The 25,160-nt window shown below is 39.2% G+C and overlaps 1 protein-coding gene across 6 annotated transcripts in view; it reads left to right on the top strand.

The window, feature by feature from the left end:
• AP2A2 (adaptor related protein complex 2 subunit alpha 2) overlaps positions 1 to 25,160 on the top strand; it is a 50,311-nt gene that overhangs the window by 10,655 nt on the left and 14,496 nt on the right. For 2 of the 6 annotated variants that reach the window (XM_074842554.1, XM_074842552.1), the window contains exons 2-11: positions 3,233 to 3,301; positions 12,838 to 12,980; positions 13,604 to 13,797; positions 16,167 to 16,296; positions 19,353 to 19,454; positions 20,905 to 21,013; positions 21,511 to 21,658; positions 22,089 to 22,257; positions 23,404 to 23,541; positions 24,772 to 24,954. In XM_074842554.1, coding sequence (XP_074698655.1) covers positions 3,233 to 3,301; positions 12,838 to 12,980; positions 13,604 to 13,797; positions 16,167 to 16,296; positions 19,353 to 19,454; positions 20,905 to 21,013; positions 21,511 to 21,658; positions 22,089 to 22,257; positions 23,404 to 23,541; positions 24,772 to 24,954 — 1,385 coding nt within the window. Of the gene's footprint in view, positions 1 to 716; positions 788 to 3,232; positions 3,302 to 4,678; positions 4,804 to 12,837; positions 12,981 to 13,603; positions 13,798 to 16,166; positions 16,297 to 19,352; positions 19,455 to 20,904; positions 21,014 to 21,507; positions 21,659 to 22,088; positions 22,258 to 23,403; positions 23,542 to 24,771; positions 24,955 to 25,160 lie in introns of those variants that run through there. The other 4 variants (XM_074842553.1, XM_074842551.1, XM_074842556.1 and 1 more) reach the window with 3 other exon arrangements.

The raw sequence follows: 25,160 nt of genomic DNA, 5'->3' as shown, positions 1-25,160 counted from the left end.
TCCACCAAAGGTGCTGACTTCACAGATTCCTGAAGTATTTTAGTCAGGCTTCCCTTAATGCTCAGTTGCTTGCTGAGGACACAAAGAACCCAGTTTCTAGCAGTAACTGATAATCTGTGAGCATAACGAGTAGATAATGCTGCTTGAAGTTTGCGGAGAGGTTTTGGTGATTTTTTTTTTTTTTTTTTAAAAAAAAGATGGCCTTGATTTCATCTTGGGTTAAGAAAAACTGGCTGACTTACTCTTGTTCCTCCTTCCTCCCCCCATTTTTAACATTGGTGATTGTTGCCGTGCTTGTTGAGGTCAGAGAGACAATTGCTAATAATTCAAAGTAAATGCTGCAATGTGCTTTCCTTACAAACAGAACCTAAAGATACAGAGCAAGGACCTAACTGCCAAACTTAGGTAACTAAATATCCTACCCAGGTTAGCAGTATCCCGGACTGAGGTCAGTGTTCTCTGCCCTGTTAATCTAAATGAAGTGCAAAATCTCCAGTCTCGGTAGTAACGTTTGAATGAGGTGTACTCTTTGCTTGGTAAAAGGGAAATGAAATTAATAGTTTTAGAAGTTAATATTTTCATCTGGAGCAGATGAATTGCTGAAAATAAGGGAAGTGTATTTCTTTTTAAAAGAGTGCTAATGTGATAGCTTACAAAATGGGAGTGTTGTCTATCTACATAAACACTTGCACACTTTTGGCATATGTTACTGTGGCCCTCTGTTCATAGAGTACGGACCTAGGAGCAAAAAGACTTGCTTCAGTCTAGTAGTGAATTCCCAGTGCTGGTAAGTATCTTAGACATGAACACTTGACTGTCTCTTCCATGTGCACAGGACAAAGAATCTAATCCAATTAAGACAAATCTAAGATCTATGGTAGAAGACAGTTGAAGCCTTAGATTGTACAAGCTACTGCTTATTTATACAGTAAATAGCGTTACTGCTTTAAAACCAGTTTACTTTAGGTTGGCAAGTTAAATTAGAAGAAAACTTATAATGTGTTGCGTGATATATTCGTGAAAACGGGGTAAACTTTGTGATCCCAGCAGATGCATCTTACAAACTGAGGGAAGTAAACTGTGATCTCTAGCCTTGTAATTCTAGAAGTTAATTGGAGTTTCTAGGTCAAATTAAAACTGTGGACATATCTCCTGCTTCATCTGAAAACCAAGATACCTACAGATAGCAGCTACAATTTATGTTTCAGAACAGGTACCATGAATTCTTGAGCTCTGAAAATGCTTAACTTAAAAGCAGTAAGTAGATGAGTAGGTACAAGTAAGTAGGTTTTCAGGGTTGGGTATAGGGGAAGTTGAGGGTTTTTTTTGCCATGTGGAGTGCCTGCCAAGGCACCCTGCACTTCAGTGTTTTGAGCAGTGTCCCTTATAAAACAGGGTTGTAGAATGGAAAAAATCCATTTTAAGCAAATTTGTAGGTATTTTGTTAAAATAGCAAGGCAAAGCAAAGTAGTTGCTTCTGGTTTTGGCCTAACATGTTTCTATTTGTACTAGACTTGCTACATGTCTGTACTCTTGTGGCCATTATAGGCATATTATTATAAAGCAGTTTTCTGCATCTTATGGAAGAGTTAGTTTTGGAAGTGCATAATTTCAGTTTCTTGATTTAGACTCAAAGAGAAATTAAAAAATCTGGATTAATTCGTATTTGTCATGGGATTCCCTTATACTTTAAATACTTTGCTTTTAACCTATCATGAGGCACTTGTTTCCTTGAGTTACTTAATCACCTTTCACCTGGCCTGCTGTCAGATGATTTTTGGAATGGTAAAGGCATGATTAACAGTCATTGGGTGACACAGGAGGCTTGGGTTCGGACGTGCAAATGTAGTAGGATGTTTAAATGCTGTGAATTGTTGCTATGTTTGTATGGAAGAAACGAGTGAGATTAGAGGTGCATCCGAATGCTGCTCCTGATCTGTTCTTCAAGTCTTGTCACATGCCCTCCGTGCAGTGACATGGCTGTAGTCATGATTGGAGTGGTATGGGGGGAAGTGGGGTGTGAAAGCAGAGCATCTGATCCCCACTACTTATAAGGTTGGGCCATTTTCAAGCAGGGTCAGGTATCTTTTATTCATAACCTTGTAGCCAAATATATATGATGAAGAGTAAAGGAAGCTGTCTTTTTTTTTCTGCTGCTAGTTGATGTTTTGGAAACTGCTTGAAAGTTTGAGTAGGTACAGGTCTGAATTTCCAACACAACTAAATGGCTGGTTATTCATTGCTGAAGTGGACTTAATTTGCTTCCCTCAAACTTCAAGCAACTGAATATAGTGCCCGAGTTGGATATATTACCCTACCATGCTCACTCATGCAGGAGATAATGGACCGAGACATCTGTCGAATCTCAATCCCCAAAAACTAAAATGGTGAAGAGCAATAAGCTGCTTTGGTTTGGACAGTGCAAGTATTACTCGAATAAGCTTGCATTATCAGAATTTAAACTGCAGCTTATTTCTCTGAATATCTAACTTGAATTGACACTAGAATTCCAAACACCTATTCTTGGAATCTAAAGTTGATTTCATATAGACTGTACTGAGAAGCCTAAGGTGGTAAAGTCACTTAATAAAATGTGAATTTTAAATGTTTCTGTTTTTTCAAGTGGCTTTCATGGGGCATATTGAAAGTTTGAACTTATACATGTATCCTATCTGCTGAGGTCTTTTAAGTCTTGGGGCTTCTTTTAGATTTACTGCTTTTCCTCTTCAGTGTCTGTTAAGAATGTTTTTCAAGTTGTTGAATTGAATGACCATTCAATTGAGAAACAGTAAATTGGCTTGTCCTTAAGGTGAGGGATAACACAAGATGTTTGTTTAGAAGACTCTTTCCTTAAGAGCACTGTCAACCTAGTAATCAAATTGGAAGTAAAATTCAGTTTTCTCTTGCAAGTTTAAGGAATATAAAAACTGAAGGATTTGTGAAAGTCAGTAATAAAGGCATTTCAGATTAATTGTATGTGACTGATACTGTCTGAAGTCTGCAAAGCTGCTTGCAACAGGGAGGTCCTTTAGCTTCTCAAATTCCTCTATAAAGCAATGCTTAAGTTACCTCTGTGATGTTTGCTTTCATCTAGTCCTAATACTGGAAAGGGAGAATAATAATTCCTCCTGACGTTTGTATGTTCACACAGCGTGGTTGGGTGGAAAGAAGCTTAGAGTGGCAGCGGGCTGTCCAAAGCACTGTATCCTGATGTGTGTTCTTTTGATTTCAGGCAAAAGTAAAGAAGCAGAGATAAAGAGGATAAATAAAGAACTAGCAAACATTCGTTCAAAATTTAAAGGTAAGTGACTTGATCATATTAAACTATGCATACTTCCTCATATGACATTCTTCTATAGGTTTTTGTTTTGGTTTTATATGTTTAGACTTTTTTGTCAACTGTTGATGCAAACAAAATGCTAGAGCAGGCTGTTAGAATAACTATTCAAAGTGTTCTCTTAACTACAGAACTTCCTGACAGTCCTGTGATTCTTGGCTGTAACAGAAGAAAACTCCCTCCTATATCAAAGAATTGAGCTACTGTTCACAAACTTTTTCTAATACTTTGCCTCCTAACCATGTGACTACTCAGTCTGTTTTCTTCCAGAAGGTCATGAACTAGTTTGGAGAAACATGAGTGGATGTAATTATTTCCCAGTAAACGAGAATCTGTTTAAATTTATCCTCATTCCCCCCTCTCCCCCTCCCCCCTGTCCCCTTTACCAAAGTGATAGGTTAGGCTGTCTTCTAGCAAAATTAAGATAAAAATGTGTAGCTGATAAAGCCATACATTTTCACCACTCTCATAAGCAACAGCAATACAAACTATTCATGTGAAACAAAGGATATGCAGTGACCAATTCCATCCTTGTGCATTCCAAGAGGCAGCAATTCACTTTTAAACAACATGGGGTAAAACTCATGCTGTAACTGTATTCAAGTTGTGTGTGTGGCTTCAAATTTTAAAGATTCTGAAGGGAAGTTTAGATGCTTTTGAATGGAGCTCTACCAGGAGTGGCTGTGACAAACATTCTGTTTAAATAGATACGGGGCTGTGTGTGTAGCTAGATAAAGCATTGCAGTGTGGAGCGTGGCTTCAGAATTTACTGTATTTGTATTCGGATTAAACCTGTTTACCTTAATTATCTATCATGACTTAGACTAGTGTATCTATTTGGAACACTCAATGCCTTAACAAAGCCTGAAATAACTTTCTTGAACTTCAGGGATCTGTTGCTACTTTTTAAGTGGTATATCTCTTAAAGGCATATGAAGACCTGCAAAAACTTGAGTGTCAACAACAGTTTGGAAGGGAAAAGTTGATCACAGTGCAAGACACTCAAAGTTAGGAAATTCTTCTAAATTAGAAGCCATCACATGTGTCTAACATTTTTCTATTAGAAGTTTCAGCATACTTTATCCAGATTGGTAACGTCAGTCATAGGGTAACTGAGGAAATTTTAATGACTATTTTTCTAGGGTAAATAGAAAAAGGAACTTTAATTTAGTCACCTCCCTATGGTGTCATGTTGTTTTTCAATTCCTTTTCATGGCAAAGCTTCCATCTAACACTGACATTGGTCTGATTTTTACTAGAAATAGCAGGCTTTGTACAGTCTGTGCTACAGACTGTTCTCTGTCACCCGATCCAAATCTAAAACTTGTGTCCATTTTCCAGACAGTGACCAGCAGATCCTGCCGTCTTGTACTGAGTACGTGTGCACACTGAGCAACTAGCACATTGTTCGAGGTCTGCTAGAAACCTGCATACAAGAGTAACAGCCATTTTTCATAGTTCCAGCGGTATGATCGAAGTGGATCATCTTGTTGCCTAGTCAGTTTAAGGATAAAATTTTAACTCTTAAATAAAGCAGTTTAATCTCCAAGCAAGATCTGTACTAGACAAATTAATTATCTTTTATTATCTTTCAGATAGAGACTGAGTTTAATTAAAAACTGTTTAAGAAATTTCTGTACACTTAAGTTAGTCAAAGTTTTGTGTTACTTCACTTTCAACTAATCTTAAGTTGATTAATATGGAAGACACAGGCAGAAAGACTGCTTGTTTTCCCTTAGTCTGTGTTTGTAAAACTATTTGCTGTCGGATAGTGGCATTATTGGTTGTCAGCTATTGCTGAAATTCATGTCAGCATCTAAATTCTTTACTTAATTGTTTAGACAGGACAGGTTTTTCTAGAAAGCATCATGTCACTTTCCCTGTAAATGTGTTAAGTGACTCCACCTATCCCCTTCTGTCATCAAGAACAACTAGCAGTTAATGCCTAGCTGGAGAGCTTGCTGCAGTCACACTAACACAGAAATCTAGTTCTTTCAGCAATTTAACTTCAGGCTACACCACTTTTTTTTATCTTGATTTGATGGGCAAGCTTTAGTTTGTTCACAAAACCTAATCAATTTTTCACTAATGAAACCAGAAGCTTTCATCAGACTAAGTCTTCGGTCTGCAGTGAAGGTCTGCAAACTTCAAAAGGTGTAAAAAAAAAGAAAGTTATTGAAGCTGCTGTAGAACCTCAGTGCCTACTGTGTGTTCCAGTGTGCTTGAAGCACGAAGAAGGTTCTGTCAGACCTGCTCACTTCACTGCTGGAGTTAAGCATGCTGTTGTAAAGGAATGCAGTAAGGGATTGCAGGATAGTTCAAATGGTTAAGGCTGTTTAAGTACTGACTTGCAGGGGTATAGTCCAGTTCTTGCTGTTTGGCTGGGATCAAATCCTACTAAGTAATCCTTTTTAGACAGGAGTTAGTATCTCACTTGCTGCTTACTAGCCCAACTCCTTATGACTGTAGGAAGCTTTGGCTGTGTAGAACCATGAATTGGCAATGATCAGAGAACAGAAGTGCTTTCAGCAAGGTTGTGCAATAATTTTAGCCTGCAATAACTTTAGCCTACTTAAAGTAGCATCCTTTAAGCACAGTTTAAATAGTTTTGAGTAGCTTGAATGAAAGATAACTAAACATTCCCATAAGCTGATCTTTATTATGGCTACTTTATGAATGAATTTGTATGGATTTTAGGTGAAAAAATCTTACTTAACTGAAGACAATAACTTGATGTAGCCTGAACAAAAACTAGACATAAATGTCACAATTTGGAAGAAGCTGCATTTGGACAACTTGTGTAACTGTTTAAGGCCTTGAGAGTGTGAGGAGGTGATAGCTGTGTATCTTTCTACTGCAGAAGTTCTACATCAGCTTTGTGCTGCATGTTTTTTTCTTGCAGAAGGGCTGTTTAAAAATAAACAGACCTTCATAATGCATTTTATTCTTGGTTTAAGTGGAGATCAGTTTAACCCAGTTTCTTTTTACTTAGCTCTGACTTTTAAAAATGGTGTTAAATAGTTTGGATTGAGACAAATGTGTGACTGTGAACTTAAGATGGAGTCCCTTGCTAGGTAACTGTGGGAAGTACTGGTGCCCTGGGTTAATCGCTTGGCTGAAGATGCCCCTGTTGAACTGGCTGCATTGCAGTCTGTCTGACTGTGAGGCAAGGCCAATAGTAGTGCCTCTTGACACAGATATGTTCTTGCTTGAGACTAGCATAAGAGACTGGTATACCACAAGTATCCTTTCCTTCCTCTGAACCTTTACACTCTTCAGCATACAGTGTTGTAGTGTCTAGTCCCCCACCCTATATAACTTGCAAGATGCATTCTTTTATAGAGTATAAGTATTTCTACTTCTGTTCTGTCATGTGAGAGCTGGCAAGCCTGTTACCTGCTTATGTTTTGGTAACTGCTATTTAAAATACGCTTGTACTTAATAGGCTGGGAGGAGGCTGCACTGTCTAGTAAAGCCATACTTTTCTTGAACTGATGGAACGTACACGATGGCTTTGGGTTCTAATCTGGCTTCTGTGCTGCAAGCTCAGAAGGAATCTAGGATCTCTGTACTTAAGGTTACTTTGTCTCTTGTTTCAGCATGAGGAAGTTCCATTGCTGAGGTCAGTGTGTCCTTGACAGTTGCTTTAAATGCTTCTGCATTAACTGAGATAAGATGCATGTAGCAGAGAGAAGCTGCACCAGTGTAATAAAGCAGAAGTTGTAGGAAGTAAGTGTGAAGTGGAGAATGCTATTCCTTCTGTTTTATGTGTTCAGACTGTAAGTTGATTTTGCTTCCATGCTTGAGCCAAACTAGAAGTCTGGTTGTCAGAGTAGTAATTGCTTTGTAAATGAGTGAAAAAAATATCTGGTTTATTAATTTGTTTTGTTGTTTTGATCTCTCATAGCAGAATTTGTATACTAATGAAACTGCCCACAAATCTATAAGTTGTTTCTGCAGTCAAAGGAACTTTGTTCTCTGCTTGATTCAGGCTTGTTCTTTTTTCCAGATCTGGCATTAGATTTTAGTTCTGTTCCAATTGCTTAGTAGGGTTTGCGTTACAAGAGCAGTTGCTAGATTTCAGACATACTAGTGTATATTAGTTTTGGCTTGTGCAGAAGTTCCCCAATGTCAGTTGATAATCTCTGCTTTTTTTTTTTTTTTTTTTAACTTCAGCTCACTTGTTTTTCCCAAATTCAAGCAAGACTTCTCTATTGCCTCAAACTACACCCTTTGCAGGAAGTTCAAGATAAGCCTCTGAATACCTGTTTTAAACAGAGCTGCATACCAGTAAATTGCTTTCCTGTCAGTCTATGAAAGTTGTCTTCTGATCATCAAAGAGATGTATGAAGGCAACTGGACAGTAAAATAATGAAGTGTCTTCACTGACAGAGTGAATTATTGGAAGCAAAACAAGGCTTCAAATATCACATGAATTTTGGGGCTGCTCTAGTAATACTCTGGTGATAGTAGTCTGGTAACTAAATACTAGCTTATGGTTTTGTATGGGTTGTCTGCCACAAATTTTCAGCCTTCCATTTAGAGGTCTTGGACTGTCACTCTTACAGAAAGACAAATCTTGTCTCAACATCTAAGCTAGTAGTAGGCCTTGTGATACAGTATAGCACTGGATTGCTGTCAGCTGCGTGAACGTAGGTCAGTGTCAACCTAGGAAGGAGGTACGCTGAATGCAAAGAAACAGCTAAGGGTGTTGTCCATCCTGTTTTGCCTAAGTCATTACTGCAGTTTTTAAATCGAAGGTTGTCTTGATTTGAGATAACAGTCAACCATCTGTATGCTAGTGAGACTAGACTTGTCAGGCTTCCTCACCCTCTGTGCCCCAGTGAACATCCCACAGAACTAAACTGCCTTCTTGCCCCCCTGGCTGGTGGCAGGCTCTGTAACTGTGCAGCAGGCTGGTTTTGAAGTATACTGAATTAGATTCAAAAGTAGGTGCTGTTTTTTTAACTCGTGGTTGAACTTAGAGAGAGAAGATTGTGCCTGGGAACCAAAGGGTCTCATAATGCCTAATTTCTTCCTTTTTGGAAGGCTGTGTGAAAGATATGTATGAGCAATGAAAACTGAAACTTCCCCGTTGAAATGGTAGAAAGGTGATGCACAGAAATGTGCAGGTAGTAATTCCTTCTTAATAATAATACTATTTGCTGATCAGCTGTTAATAATTCTTTTCTTAGCAGAATGACTAATAAACTTTCCAGGGAAAGCAAGTAGCCTTTGAAATGCCCACTGTGCTCAAAACCTGCTGATGTGTTCCAAATCCTTCCTGTTTCTGCTGACTTGATTTGCAGTACTTGCAAATGTTCCCAAAAGCATTTAAAAATGAGCTGAGTTAAAAGAAATGATTGTGTATTGCAATAAAGATAACAGAACATGTGAAATTTCCTTCTGCTCTGTTCGGATGTTTGCTTGAGGCTGGGGAAAGCTGTACTATTTTAGCACATACTTAAGCAATGAAACTTGTTAGTAATGTTTAAAATAGAATCTTTATCTCTTGGTAAATGTTACACGGAAGGGAGAGGAATTGGATAGTTAAACTTGAAATTTCACTAAGAATCTGAATCAAAGACTACTTCAAAACATAGCTGGAGTTAGAGAACTACAGTAAGACCTTTGACTGCAATGCTCTTGTTTTCAAATTGCCTAGCTAATTAAATAAAAATTTTCAAAAAGGCAACGATGTTCTATTATTGCTGGGAACTAATAAGGCTGTAAAGAAGAGTTCTAGTAACTGTTACTTGACTTAGTTCATAAGCTTGCCTGTTGTTGAGAACCTTCACTTTGCCTTTAGTTCTGCATACAAAGGATGGAAGCTTTTGAAAGCAGTCAGTGAACTATTTTTTCTGTCTTAAGAAAGTTTCAGGTACTGATTTTTACAATATTGTCCTTGGATAGCTCATGATGGAGAAGGGTGTTTTTTCCTTGTCAGTAGGATGGTGCTGTTTTGAGCTTGATTGCATGGCATAGCTTCCATCAAAAATGCTTCAAATACCCCAAGATCCAAGGACCTTGCTAATCTGAGCTCTTAAAATACTGGTATCTTGGAAGGATATAATGCTTTAAATACCTGGGTCCTAAAACTGGAAAAAGGAATTGCCAAACCATGACAAATACTTTGCTGTGAAAGTTGATGTGGTTCAGAGTATGTATACTTTCATCTGCATTTTTCTTCATTAAGCAGTTGGGTTGCAGTGTTCTATACTCCCTCTTCCCTTCTGATCTCACAAAGTCGACATTCAGAGTCATTTGAGAACATGAGAGAATAAGGTTTATACTTGTGACTTTTGTGTATTGCTGATGGATTGCACAGTTAACACGCCACTGCAGTTCAATCTCTCGGACTCCTGGGAGCTTCAGTCTTGGGGACTGATTGGGGTTTTTTCACTTACGGTAAAGTTCATGTGAAAGCTACTTTCTGATGTCCTTTGGTGTGTCTGTATCTCTGAGAGAGGCAAGTAATGATACTAATGCTATTAAATACCATAGCAAGTCCTCAATTGTGTAGATCTCATCCAGCAGAGGAACACTGACCAAAATAGATTCAGCTTGTTTAGTGTCCCCTTCTGTGAATCATAATAGTATCCAGCATCATCTGTTCCTTTATTTGGTCACCTGGAAACAGCTGGCTTGTCATGAGTTGGTATATTTTATTGTTAAGCAATATAAAGCCCCCCTGGTTTATTCACTAATTATTTCTTTTCCTTCCAGATCTCATGGAGGAGATCAATTGAAAATAAAATCCTAAGAGTTTGTAGAAACTTTTCTTCAGCAGCTTAATGTTTAAAAACTAAAGATGTCACTACCTTTTCCTGTTCTGTTTTTTTTTTGTGTTGTTGGTTTTTTTCTTGCCTTTCCTAAGGAAGGTATCTTTGCTCTGCATCTCCCTACTGTGATGGTATGGGAGGAAGCTTCTGCTCTCGAGTACCATTTTATTGGGAAAATAGTATAACAAGAGGTAATTATTTCCCCTGTTATAAATACAGAAGACTTTATTCCTTTGCTGCTCAAGCCATAGTTTGAAGGCCACTGCAGATAGACAGACATGGCTGAATATCTACTTTTCCTTCTGGCCATATTGCTTCTAAAGAAGGGGAAAAAAAAACCAAAACACAACTTTCTCCTGCTCCAGTCTGAATGCTTTGCACTGCCCTGGATTCGTTGGCTGACTCAACAGGAAAATAGCCTTATGGCAGCAAACTGTAAATGTGACTTGAAGAAAACATGTCTTTGGGCAGCTTTCTGCAGAGCTGGCTGTTGACAGAGGATCTTGTCAGGATCTGGTATAGCAGGATTTCACTGCCATGAGTATCTTCAGTAACGCTGCTTCATATATCTAAGTAAAATGTGACACATATTGGCTTCTGTGGTATGGACCTGAAGGCAACTTTTCTTTGTGTGGCATAAAAATAGCTTTAACGTAATGCTTCTTGTTGTTGGCAGCAGTTGTCTGTGCCAGTTTAAAAAACAAAAAACCGCCAAAAAAAACCCCCAAACAAATCAACAGGTGTCTAAAAACTCAGACTTGAAGGGTGTTGTTGTTCATATTAAAATGGCAATCATGTGCTTATTTTTTCTCAGTTGAAATAAAACTCAATAAAGTAAGTTTTTAGAGCCAAAATAGAAAGCAACCTTCAAAAATGCATGATTGCAGCCTGTAGGTGTAACCTTTTATCATTGTCTACTTCAGTGTGCCAGTATGCTTTCTCTTGGTTTACTAACGTGACGTGGCCTCACGCACTGATGGTTCATTCTTTCACAAACTCTAAATTTGTAGTGGTAAGGTTTCCATTGTTTTTATACTGTCAGTGAATGTAGTGTGAAATCTATGGGAACTCTAGATGCATGTGGCATGGGAAATCCGGCCTGCTTCTGCACCAGTGGATGAGAAGGAAGGAGGAGAAACTTCTATACTATTAAGATTCTTTATTATATATTTAGCTGCCTATTACATAGATCTGAAGTTTTAAAAAGATGCAGCTTGGAGCTTTTTTGGTAAGGCCAATGAGTTAGGGATATTTTATTTAAGCTTTACTTTATGCTGTACTGTTCTGGCTGAACCTGCCCATTGCTAAGGAGTACACACTGATTAGACTAGTTACTCCGGGCCCAGAATGCAGAGGCTAAGGAGCTTATGCAGCCTTTTACGCAGCAGCATCTATCAAAATTCTGCTACCCTGACTGAACTCTCTAGCATTCTAGCTTGATTTAGTGGATACTCCTTTATATCCTGATTTGGGGTAGGGAGAGAATGTTCTGCAAAAAATTCATGTTCGTATGTACCCCTTTTCTTCAGGAGAAGTGGTCTGCCTGATGAGCTGTAAGCTGCCATACTGTTCCATGTAGCTTTTACAAGCTTCTAAAATACATCAATACTGCAACATAAGGCCAAAGCTATTTAGGGTGCGTTTTTCTTCTAAAACTGAAATACTTGTGAATACTGTCATTTTACAGGCACTTGAAAGCTTTCCTGGTAATCTCATTTCATGTGTTTTTTCAGGGCTTTGGGATACACCTCTATCATTCCATCTATCTAAAAGACTTGCTGTTTTTATTTTGTTACGACTGAGTTTTCTCTTTTCTTCTTTCTTAAGACCTTCTTCTCAATATCTTCTTCTCTTCTTTCTTAAGACATTTTACTGTGATAAAGGTTTGATAATTGATTTAACATGTGTATGGAAGACATAGCTGCTCTTAAATAGGAAAATCAAAATTGAATAAACACATAATGTACTTGCCTCTTAACAAGAAAATACTTTTAAGGACATAGCAGGATAATTCAGGGACTAGATGATAGCATTATTTCATGTCTGTCCTTTAGGATGTAGATAATGGTAAATGGAATTAACACTAAAATCTTCATGTTTTGGTGGGGTTTTTTTCCTTATAAATGAATTTGGTTAAAGGTTGGACTAGATGATCTTCAAGGTCCTTTCCAACCTATATGATTCTGTGATTCCGTGAATTTCAGATTTAGATAAACTAGTATCATGTGAATGTCTTGTAGATTCAGCGACAGCACAGCTTTTTCAGTTATGCCTTTTTCTGTCTTGGACCATTAGGAAGCTACCTGTGTTCTGTGACTGGGAAAAAATTTTTTTTAAAACCCAGGAGTTGTCTGATTGACATATGATGATGGTTTGTGATAACTTTCATGTGTTTAGCACAAAATGTTGTAAAGACTTATGGTGCTTTAAGTCAGAGATAAGTGGATATATTTAGCATTTTGCTCGCTGTATAGTGAATAAAAGCTGAAATAATACATTTAAAATTTGTGAAATTCAAGTACTGCAATAGCTGAACCCTCTATCCCTCTTCTGTAGGGTGATACATAGTGAATCAAATGTCAGTCTTAATTGTTAGGTACAACTGTAAGTCTTGTTATTGTAAGATATGATGAGATACCTCAGTGGAACTGAGGAGCAGGAGGAACCAGATACAGGAACAATATAGGCTTAATTGTTCTTTGTTTCCTTACTTTCCAGGTGACAAGGCTCTGGATGGTTACAGTAAGAAAAAATATGTCTGCAAACTGCTTTTCATCTTTCTCCTGGGGCATGACATTGACTTTGGTCACATGGAAGCTGTAAACCTGCTCAGTTCCAACAGATATACAGAGAAACAAATTGTGAGTAACTCAGTCTCTATAAAAGATAAGCTGTTCTGTCTAATATCCTACCTCAGCTGTATAGTCTGTAAAGCACTTTGCTTCGTTCCCACCCTTCTGCCCCCATCTTAAAGCCTTATTTTGGATCTAGCAGTGGTTCTGAAATTTAAACACCTTTGTGTACAGGGAGTCTTATATTAATTGTAAAAGCTAAAATGTGCACTTTGGATAAAATCATTACTCTTGTTAAGAAACTGCCTTGAGTCTTGCATTAAAAGGTAAGTAACCTTTTAATTTTCAGAATATCTCTTTAAATCTTCTTAGATAAGGTTGTGTTTATCAGGTACATGTAACTTACTAGTGTCTGAATAATAAGTCAAATTCTTCATATACTCCCATTCATCTAAAATGCTGAAATAGATTGATGAAACGCTTAAAAACTGGTAAATTAGGATAACACTAAACTTATTTATTTTTGTTCAATCTTTCTAGACTTTGCTCTGCTATCTAAGTATCTAATTTCTGCCCATATGTTTGGTATTGGAGGAGAACTGTATGTTTCAAAGAATTACTTGTGGCATTAACTTAGAACATAATTTAAGTCAGCTAAAATCAATTTTCATTTTCCTTTTTCTGAATCACAGGGATATCTCTTCATCTCCGTACTAGTGAACTCTAACAGTGAGCTGATTCGCTTAATAAACAACGCGATCAAGAATGATCTGGCCAGCCGCAACCCCACCTTCATGGGGCTTGCTCTGCATTGTATTGCTAATGTGGGTAGCCGGGAGATGGCGGAAGCATTTGCTGGAGAAATCCCAAAAATACTTGTAGCTGGGTAGGTATGACATGCCCCCTTCAAATACAACATCAATAAACCTTCTCAGCAACTGAGTTCCATTGCAGCAGCTTGATCCATGCTTAGAGCTGTACAGCCCTGGGCTTGCAGTACAGATAGTGACAATTTCCAGTAACTGCAGATACCTTGATATACCTGAGCATGGAGTTGCTTGTGTAAGTGTACAAATACAACATGGAAGTTCAGACTATGGCAGTATCTTGCATAGGCTTTTACAGCTTTGTTGTGGTCCAGTTCTGTATAAATGTGTGGCAGTGAATACCCCTGAACTGTGTATGTTTTACTTCCCTTATCCCTCCTGACGAAAAGAAGAAATAAATGAACCTAAATAGATGTGTACACTGCAAATTTTGTTATAAACCGAAGCCCTTATTTAAATGGTTCTGACTTAATAAGGAATGTGAGAATATTCTGTTGTGTGAACTTTCTTGCTTCCTCTACTAGTCGTGTAAACAGCAATTCCTGTAAATGGCAAGTAGTCACCTCCAACTTTCTAACTTTCCTGTTGTATAACTGGATGTCTCTAAGCAGACCTGGCAAACGTCTGGAACTGGAGTCAAGTAAATCTAAAATAAAACTTGTGATTACAGGGCTAATTTATATTGAAACTTAAAATGGCCAAGTTGCAAACTGCTTTTAAACTCTCTTATGAACATGAAATATTTTGGAACATGCATAGATCTTGTTTTATAGCAAACTAATGTCTTACATTAATATAAAGAAGTAACATGTTGCGCAAGAACTGCAGTAATACTCTAAATGACAAACACTGGGGCTTGCAAATGTTGGAGATGTGCTTATGCAACACTAATTCTGACTGTGTCTATTGTGCCTACTGTCTGAGTTGGTGACAAGAGGAAGGATATAACGTGATATCTAGTTGTGGCAAAAGTCTTAGGAAATATTTCTGAACTCTTGAAATAGTGTCTCTATAATGCCACACTTGAACACTGTTAATGTTTAGCAGAACTGAAATGTAGTATGGGCCAGAAAGAGAAGAATGAGCAGCTAGCACCTGATGCTCAGTATGGGTCTGGTCTGGTGGAGGAAATGGTAGAGAATCTATCCTGTAATTCCACCTTTCTCAGACATGGAATTCCCTATGTAGGGGCACATGCTTAGAGATGGGAACGTTCTGGGGCCCTGTGTGACTGTCCTGCACTGCCCTTGCCAGGTGCTATTCTCCATGTAGCATAGTGGAGACAACACTGCGATGCTGAGGCATGGGTTTTAATAAGATAACCTTTAAAAGTTCCACAAATTTTACTTAGGGTCATCAATTGCCGACAGAGCACAGCATCTTCAGTTCAGACTTGTTTGAACTTTGAGCTGTATTTATATTCTGAGATCAGTCTTCAGGGCCTCATTCCTTCTGCATTTCTAAGAGAATATGTGTATAGGTACATGTTATATCTAAGTGACCTGTGCAGAATGAGCACTGTCAGATACATTTGCAACTTTAGCTCCGTTGGCTTGAATGTAAATTGGAAGGAGAGAGAGGATGGGGAGGGGAGAAATAGGTTGGTTTGTTGTTTTTTTTCTTAACTGAGGTACAGTTTGATCTTACGGAAAATTGGTAAATTCGTAAAGAACAGGTGGACTGAACTTCTACTGGGAATGTGGAGGTTTCTGAACATTTAACCAAGATTGCACAGCATAAACTACCTCTTAAAACTTCCAGTGACAATGCTCTGTACACTTTTTAGCTGTTGGTTGTGCAACATAAAAAATGCTTAATTGACTACTTTGTGAAAGGGAATTCACTAAACTAGAATAGTAGCATGCTGCTCTTAAAATAGTCCATTTCTATTCCAGCAGCACGGGTGGCAAGGAGAATAGGTTTGTGGTTTGCATGCTTGGTGATAGTTAGCTAGCTTGCATGCTAGCTGTAGCTACTGAAACTGTTGAGTAGTTAGTGATTTGTATCTGATAGGTCCTGCATATCAGGAGATCCAGCTTTGGTCACATGCGTAATAGTGTCCCTTAACTGTTTGACTTGAGTCAGTTTGGAAGAAGCTGATTCTTAACAAGAAGCCAATTTTTACCAATTCTGATAAAAAGATGTGAAATGTCACTTTAAGTTGCATTATAGTATCATTATATAATATCATTATAGAGGCTACTAGACATATGTAATGGTTGAAAACTAGTTAAACCTGCTGGACAAGATTAAGAACAACAAATATTGTAACATAGGATGAATTTAGTGAACTTCTCTTTCAACTTCTGTTGAAAAGATGCTGCCTGGCTGGGGATGCTGAGTCAGTGCAAAGACTAGCATAATGCTGGCCTGCAAGTATTGCTGTGACTCAGCCACTGTATTTTAAATCCATATTTATGTCTTGCAGAGATACTATGGATAGTGTGAAGCAGAGTGCTGCCCTTTGCTTGCTGCGTTTATATAGAACTTCTCCTGACCTTGTCCCCATGGGAGACTGGACATCTAGAGTGGTGCATCTCCTCAATGACCAGCACTTGGTAAATCAGCTTCATTATGCTTCTCAGGCCTACTCCGTATAGAGAATGATGTCACTTCTGCAGTTAAATACACGATTAATTTATTTCTTCTTGAGTCTTTCAAGCAAGTGGGTTGATGTTTTCTTCAGGCTTGGGGAAAGAAATGGAATGAGTTGTCCTTTCTTAGTCGCTGTATGTATTAATTTTTAATAAAGCTTTGTTTACCTTTTTCTTGGAGATATAAAAATGCAGTGCACAAGTTCTTCTTTTGCTCTGGCTGCAAATAAATTAATCTTGTGTGTTGTGATCCTAAGTATAATTGCGTAGGTGTGATACAAATTTTCTAGGCCTTTTAAGATTAGATGTGCACTAAAAATGCAAGGCCCGATTTCGCAGTGCTTGGACTTCCTGTGGTGTCATTGTTGTCATTCTTATTTTGCTGGTTCCAAAAAACCTGTTGTTTTAGATAAGAGACTCTATTTTTCCCCCTGTCTAGTTCCTTAAAGAAAGTAAGGTTATTAAGACCCGTGCTTCCACAGTAATAAGAGTGCTTTATTCTGCAGTAATATAAAATGTTTGTGTTATGCAAAGCCTTTTCTTCCCAATGTTGGGTTGTCAGAATTCTTTCCTGGATAATCTGCTGCATCCTGTTTCTCTACTCGTGCTTCTCTTGTGTAATAAGATAATTTGCATCCAGGCTTTTTTTAATATAGCTCTCTTATTTTAGATGTACTATCCAAACATGAGACAGAGCTAATACAAAAATAGCATGAAATGTTCTGTAGGCATGGCAGTATTATAGAATCACAGAATGGTTTGGTTTGGAAGGGACCTTAAAGATCATCTAGTCCAATGCCCCTGCCATGGGCAGGGACACCCTCCACTAGCCCATGTTGCTCACAGCCCCGTCCAACCTGGCCTTGAACCCTTCCAGGGAGGGGGCAGCCACAGCTTCTCTGGGCAACCTGTGCCAGTGCCTCACCACCCTCACAGTCAAGAATTTCCTCCTTATATCTAAAACAAATAAAACTCTTCCAGTTTAAAACCATTACCCCTCATCCTATCCCTACACCCCCTGATCAAGAGTCCCTCCCCAGCTTTCCTGTAGCCCCTTTAAGTACTGGTAGGCCACTCTAAGGTCTCCCCAGAACCTTCTCTTCTCCAGCTGAACACCCCCAACTCTCTCAGCCTGTCCTCACAGGGGAGGTGCTCCAGCCCCTGATCATCTTCGTGGCTTCCTCTGGCCCTGCTCGAGCAGGTCCATGTCCTTCTGATGTTGGTGTCCCCAGAGCTGGACCCAGCACTGCAGGGGGGGGTCTCATGAGAGCAGAGTAGAGATAGAGAATCCCCTCCCTTGACCTGCTGGCCACACTTCTTTTGATGCAGCCCAGGATACAAATGGCTTTCTGGGCTGCAAGTGCCCATTGCCAGGTCATGTTGAGCTTCTTGTCAATCAACACCCCTAAGTCCTTCTCCACAGGGCTCCTCTCAGTCCATTCTCTGCTCAGCCTGTATTTGTGCTTGGGATTGCTCTGGCCCATGTGCAGGACCTTGCACTTGGCCTTGTTGAACTTCATGAGATATGCATGGTCCCACCTCTCCAGCCTATCCAGGTCCCTCTGGATGGATCCCTTCCCTCCAGCGTGTTGGCCACACAACTTGATGTTGTCAGTGAACTTGCTGAGGGTGCCTCGATCCCACTGTCCATGTCACCGACAAACATGTTAAACAGTGTCGGTCCCAACCCTGACCCCTGAGGAACAGCACTTGTCACTGTTCTGCACTTGGACATCGAGCCATTGACCACAACTCTGAGTGTGACCATGCAGCCAATTCCTTATCCACTGAGTGGTCCATCCATCAAATCCATGTCTCTCCAATTTAGAGACAAGGATGTCATGTGGGACAGTGTCAAAAGTCCAGGAAGACAGCATCTGTTGTTCCTTCCCTTATCCACCAATGCTGTAACTCCATCATAGAAGGCCACCAGATGTGTCAGGCATGATTTGCCCTTATTGAAGCCATGTTGGCTGTCACCAATCACCTCCTTATTTTCCATGTACCTTAGCATGGATTCCAGAAGGATCTATTCTGTGATCTTACTGGGCACAGAGGTGGAACTGGCCTGTAGTTCCCTAGGTCTTCCTTTTAAACTTTTTAAAAAATGGGGATTATGTTTCTTTCCCCTTTTCCAGTCGGGGGAACTTCACTGGACTACCATTTCTTCTCAAATATGATGGACAGTGGCTAGACCACTTCACCTGCCAATTCCCTCAGAACCAGAAGATGTGTCTCATCAGGTCCCATGGATTTGTGCACCTTCAGGTTTCTTAGATGGTCTTGAACCTGATCTTCTCCTGCAGTGGGCAGTTCTTCATTCTCCTAGTCCCCACCTTTGCCTTCTGTATCTTGGGTGGTGTGGCTGGAGCACTTGCCAATGAAGGTTTTGGCAAAAAAGTCATTGAGTACCTCAGCCTTCTCCTTATCACACATAACCAGGTCTCTCGTTTCGTTCTGGAGAGGACCCACACTTTCCCTAGTCTTCCTGTTATCACCAATGTACCAAGAAGTTTTTCTTGTTGCCCTTGACGCCTGATAATTCTATCAGGGCTTTTAGCTTTCCTAACCTGATCCTTGGCTGCTCAGACAATTTCTCTGTATCCCTCCAGGCTGTCTGTCCTTGCTTCCACCCTCTGTAGGCTTCCTTTTTGTGTCTGAGCTTGTCCAGGAGCTCTTTGTCCATCCATGCAGCCTCCCGGTGTTTTTGCCTGACTTTCTCTTTGTTGGGATGCATCGCTCCTGAGCTTGGAGGAGGTGATTCTTGAATGTTAACCAGCTTTCTTGGGCTCCTCTTCCCTCCAGGGCCAAGCAGTGTATCATGTTGGTGAAAATCCTGTTGGGTTTTGAAGATGTGTAATTAGTCTAGCTGCTAGCCAAATAAAGGGCTTTTTAATGTGGGGCTTTGTCATGGGGATAAATTTAGTTTTATTGTATATTAATACTTGAAGTGAAAGGTGTTAATGGGCAGCTTCTTAAAGTGTGACAAAATTGAATGTATTGCTTTGGTTTTTTTCTAGGGTGTGGTTACTGCAGCTACAAGTCTGATCACCACTTTGGCACAGAAGAACCCAGAAGAGTTTAAAACTTCAGTCTCCTTGGCAGTGTCTAGATTAAGCAGAGTGAGTCCAATGATAACCCTGATAATACTTCACTGTTGCTTAATTTACTCAGGTTCCTAGGTCAGATCAGTTTAGCGTACAGTTAAAGGAGAAGATGATTCAGTTTCACTTCATGCAGCTGGTTCAGCTAACCTCTTTTAACACTTGTTGCTTACCAGAGCAGGACACTGGTAAGCTTGCCCAAATTTTCTTGTTGTAATCCTTGCTTTGCTCCAAGTCTATGTAGCAAAAAGGTGTCTGTCTGTCTGTCTCAGCTACTTGTATTTGAAAGGATCACCATGATGCTGTTGAGTTTTTAATCTTCATTTTATGTTACTATAACATCAGAGTATTTGGATCAAAGACCAATTCTGCAAACTTCTGCGCAGAACCCTCAAAAATACAGCCCTTACTTCTGACTTTATCTGAGCTTCTTACAAGATGAGTCTTCTTCCTGTTCTCTCTTTTGAGCTGCTGCTACTTTAATAATCATAAACATTTGATATTCTGTAAATGGGTGTAGGGGTCTAAACCCAGACAGAGGGTACAGAGAGGAGTGGAGAGACATTTCTGTAAGTTAGCATCTCCGTGCTGGAAAACTTACATTACTATTTTGTTTGATTTTTGTCTTTTGGAAGGTACGCAAGACATGGGAGGATACTTCACAAATGTATTTTAGACCCAGATTTATGCGGTGTTATACCCAAAGTTACTTGTAGTTCAGAGAAGTTTAATTTCTTTTCAAATACGAAGGTTTTGTCTAATACTTAAAAGTAAGAGAGTGCTAGGGGAAGTGCATGGCGGTTGATAATGGAGCAGCAAGAATTAGATAGAATTTCTTTGAGCAAAGCTAGTGCCAAACTCATTCTTACCCTAGAATCAAAGGGAGAAGATAAATCCATGAAGAGGGCTCCTCCCTCTAAAACTTAATGTAATCCATATCACATTTCACTATGCATATAAACCTCTTCTGTGAAAGCTATCTGTTTATTGCTCTGGAGTATGAATGTTACTGAAGGTGTTAGTTGGTCCTGCTTTAGTTCCGTCTGTCGTAGCATCCTGTGATGAAACTCCAAGTTCACCTATCAACAGTCAACTATAACACTATATTTAGGTGTTCTGTTAACTGAATCTATGAATTGCTGAACTAAAGAAAGTCAAGCATCTAGTTAAATATATTGGTGTTACAAGATGGTGATCTTCATTCTTAAGAAAAGCACATATGCTTTCAGGAAGAGACTTCCTAGACTAATGCATCTGTAAAACTGAATTTCTATTGCTAGGGAACCTAGACTGGTGGTATACTCACAGTATGACAACTTACACCCAACTAATGTACTGCATTAAACATTACTAGTGACATAGTTTTGTAAGCTTCTGTCAGAGGTGACCTACAGTGTTCTTTGAGTGCTTCTCGTGATTGCGCATCACTTAACTTCAGTAGCTAACATCCTGTCTGCTTATTTTACAGATTGTAACTTCTGCATCAACAGATCTTCAGGACTATACGTACTACTTTGTTCCTGCTCCTTGGTTATCTGTGAAACTTCTGAGGCTGTTACAGTGCTATCCACCTCCAGGTAATGCACAAATCACAACAGTGGTCCTCTCTTACGCAGTACGCTGTCTCCACAGAGCTACGGTGCAGTAGCGTTACTGTAACTCGGAGCACAAGCACATTGTCTTAAGACAAGGATTCTGAAGTCTGTGTTCTTGAGTGTTTCAGATTGTTAAACACAACATAATTCAAAAGGCCACGTAGCTTAGAGCAAAGTGTCAAACCAGTGTGCATCTTACAAACCAGTTGCAGCTGCCATTTTAAATATTCTTTAATGTTATCAACTGTATTAAAGTCTTGGAATATATTATAGTGCAGATCATGTTTGGCATTTGTTCTCACCCAGATAGAACTGTGGCTTGGAATTCTTTTGCCAACTGTATTTTGGGGGACAGTGAACTGGTTTTAATGTATCAGAATACTTCAGTTTATTCAGATTTAGCAAGGTGGAAGGCCTAAGGTAGGGATTAGGGTGGTGAGCAAAATGAAGTTGTCCAACGGCTTGTTCTTCTCCAGAAGACCCGGCGGTACGTGGTCGTCTAACAGAATGTCTGGAAACTATTCTTAACAAAGCGCAGGAGCCACCAAAGTCAAAAAAAGTACAACACTCAAATGCAAAGAACGCTGTGCTGTTTGAGGCAATAAGCTTAATTATACATCATGACAGGTGAGCTGTCACACTTCTATTATGAGAGGATTTTTTTAAGTGAAAAGCTGTAGCTTTGTCTTGAAGACTAGATGGGGTTCTTGGGGTGGGAAGGAGGCGGGGAGAGCAGAATATGAAGTTGCTTGCTAGATTGGAACACAACCACAGCAATGAAATTCAACAATATTAATGAACCATGTTGCTGTCAGCGTATTTTTTATTGCTTTGTTTCTTGCTGCTTCTTTTTTTGGTGTTTTATATTGACCCCACCACTCTAATCCAACAGAGAGTATTTGCTCACATTATCTGAATTCTCATTTCGTCATCAGGGCATTTTAGCAGACACTTTGAAGCATTTTAAGAAATTTCAACTGCAGAAGTAGTATTCTGTATTGAGTGTTCTCAAACCTGTTGCTTTTAACCCTTTCACTTTCTCTTCTGTTCTGTGCAGTGAGCCAAATCTACTAGTCCGTGCCTGTAACCAGCTAGGTCAGTTCTTGCAGCACCGAGAAACTAATTTGCGTTACCTAGCACTGGAAAGCATGTGCACGCTTGCCAGCTCTGAATTCTCACATGAGGCTGTGAAAACACACATAGAAACAGTTATCAATGCATTGAAGGTAAATATTTAAGTGTGCAGTCTGTTCTGAGTGTTGTCTTCTCCTCTGCCTCAATGCCCTCTCCCCCCACTGCCCCAAGCCCCCCATCCCCAATTAAGCTAATAAACTTGGGGACCAAATGAGTGATTCTCAGAAGTCTGCTTTAGGTTTTTTTCCTCAATCCTTCAAAACCTTGCTGTGCTGGCAGCGATAAGAGGTCAGCTTCAGTTTATTTCTGCAGTTTACTATTAAATCTGATACTTGTAGCTGTGGCCCCTGTAACACTTTAGTATCTTGTCAAGCTGTGGACTGAAGATGAATAATTCTTTCAAAACATGGAACTTCAAAACTGAGAATACTGGGAAGACTTTGTTTTATTAGTGTCTTGCTGGTATCTGATGCTGTTCCTTCACTGCAGTAGCTTATGGGGAGCAGTAAAACAGATCAACTTCTACTGCAGAATCAGAAAGTCAAGAAATCAGAAAGACACATTCCCAGGCCATGTTTATGTGAAAAAGCAGAAGTCAAAAGAGAAAGACTGATTTGCATGTAAATTTACTTGCACACTTCAGTGTTTACGTGTATTGTTTTCTTTCAAGCTCATGCTTAATACACTTGTCTAACTTTAAAGTACATATCTGTTCTGTCTGGGCTTTTGTTGATACAAGACAAGCCCAGCACTAAACCTGCAGGTAGCCAACTGCCCATTGGCCTGGTGACGATTTGACAGTTTCAGCCAGTAATTAGTGCATTTGTGGCCAGTGGTGCCAGTTACCCAGTGCACAGTGGACCACAAACTCATTCACCCTCATTACGGTAGTAGTGGAGTATTCTGTACAAACTCCTCCATCCTTTCAGCACTTGCACAGATTTGAATATGTATATTACAGAAACAAAACCTGATTATTTTTATAATATTATCTAAGACCAGGAAGCTGTCTGAGTCTCCAGTGACTTCCTTCTAGGTGACTGAAAGTGAGAATAACATGAAAAACTCATAGCTTATGTGAAGGGTATATCTAAACTTATTCTGTATCTGAAAGATTATGAAAATATATTTCTTTTAAATTTGACTGTGGATTATAAGATTTCTCTCTTAGTAAGTTGCATGTGCTTTCCCAATAAAGATGAAATCATCTTGATCTTTTGCTGTGTGTCCTTTTGCAGACTGAAAGAGATGTAAGCGTACGACAAAGAGCTGTAGATCTCCTGTACGCAATGTGTGACCGGAGCAATGCCCAACAGATTGTGGCTGAAATGCTGAATTACTTGGAGACTGCTGACTATTCTATTAGAGAAGAAATTGTGAGATATTTGTGTTTCCTTATTTTTTTCATAGCTGGCTTTGGCAGCTTATGTTTTATTTATTGATTGTGATGCTGGATAGTCTGTGATAGAGATTCTTTTTCATAGTGGTTTAAAAACCCAACAAAGAAAGAAAAAAACCAACAAAACCCCCTAAGTTTGTAGTCTTAATAGCAAAGGATGTTCTTCATTTAGGTTAAACTAATGGGAGAAGGGAAAAAAAAAGCCCTTGGAATCCAGGAATTTTAAAAACTAGTCTTTGTCTTGGGGCATTGCATGTAGAAAGTGAAGTGAATTTTAACAATGCTTGAGCAAATACAATCTCTGGATCTGTGGGTTATGTCCTACTCTAGTTAGTTTTTTAATAGCTTCAAAAATTAGTGTGATAAATACTTATTTGTAGGTAGAATTTATACTGTGTATGCTGTGAGAACGTTCTCTTAGTCTAAGGATCCCCCAAAACAGTACCTTATAATCAGGTAAAAGACAGGCATGGTATCGGTCTCCTTCCTCCCAGCAGGAAAAAAAAAACCAGCCTTCTTAGAATGGTAACCAAAACCTGTGCTTATGGTAGTCATTTAGCTTAGTTAGGTGCCAAAGTTTCTTGATCAGAGAAGTTAACATAGAATACAGTGTTAGGTGATTTACCTCTTGTACTGTCTTGTTGCCATTGGCAATCTACCCTGACTTGGCAGATAGCGTGAATTTCATTCTGTTAATTTAGTACTCCTAAAAGAATGTCAGTATAAATACAACTGATAACAAATTATGTGGAGGTCTCTTCATATGCTGATTGTTTGCTTCAGGATCTAGGGATCAGTATGACCTGAAAAAGTCAGCTATGTCTTGGCGACTCTGGTCTCTCTCTGCTGGCTTGAGTTTCCACTTTTTTCTTTTTTTTAAGAGGTGTCCAGTTTCCTACTTGGTCCTGTCTTGGTGATGGTTTAGATGGTATATTTATAGCAAACAAAAAATGTTCAGTAAATTGCTCTTGATTGCTTAGCTACACAGTTGAAAGCCACAGGTACAACATATTCAAATGCATTATGGGGAAAGCATTGTGTACCTGGCACAGACTTCAATGTTCAGCTGTCACCTTAGCTGTGGGGGCATCTGAAACAGGCTTCTGGGCTACCATGGCGTATCACTAGGTGTGTATGAAAGTGAATCTTGATACACAGCTTATAGTAGAAGCTAGTCAACCTTCTTTATTCTCTTACGTGTGTTCAGGTTCTGAAAGTTGCAATTCTAGCTGAGAAGTATGCAGTGGATTATACCTGGTATGTGGACACAATCTTGAATCTGATTCGCATTGCTGGTGACTATGTCAGCGAAGAAGTGTGGTATCGAGTTATTCAGATTGTCATCAACAGGGATGATGTTCAAGGGTATGCAGCAAAGACTGTTTTTGAGGTGAGAATAACTGTTTTCAATTCACTGTCAAAATGAAGTAGGAATTAAGTAAACACCACATGATCTAGCAGATTTGTGTGCTTCCCCATGTTGGGGAGGAGTTAAAATACGATCCTGAATATTTCAATAAAAGACTGCTGAAGCTTTCTGTAAAACTAGCATCATAGATTTTCAGAGTCAGAGACTATATTAAGTTGAGGAGAAGC

This window comes from Strix aluco, chromosome 16, assembly GCF_031877795.1.
Source record: "Strix aluco isolate bStrAlu1 chromosome 16, bStrAlu1.hap1, whole genome shotgun sequence".
Taxonomy (NCBI): Eukaryota; Metazoa; Chordata; class Aves; order Strigiformes; family Strigidae; genus Strix; species Strix aluco.
The sequence above is the reverse complement of the archived record's forward strand: the minus strand, read 5'-3'. Positions and strand labels throughout refer to the sequence as shown.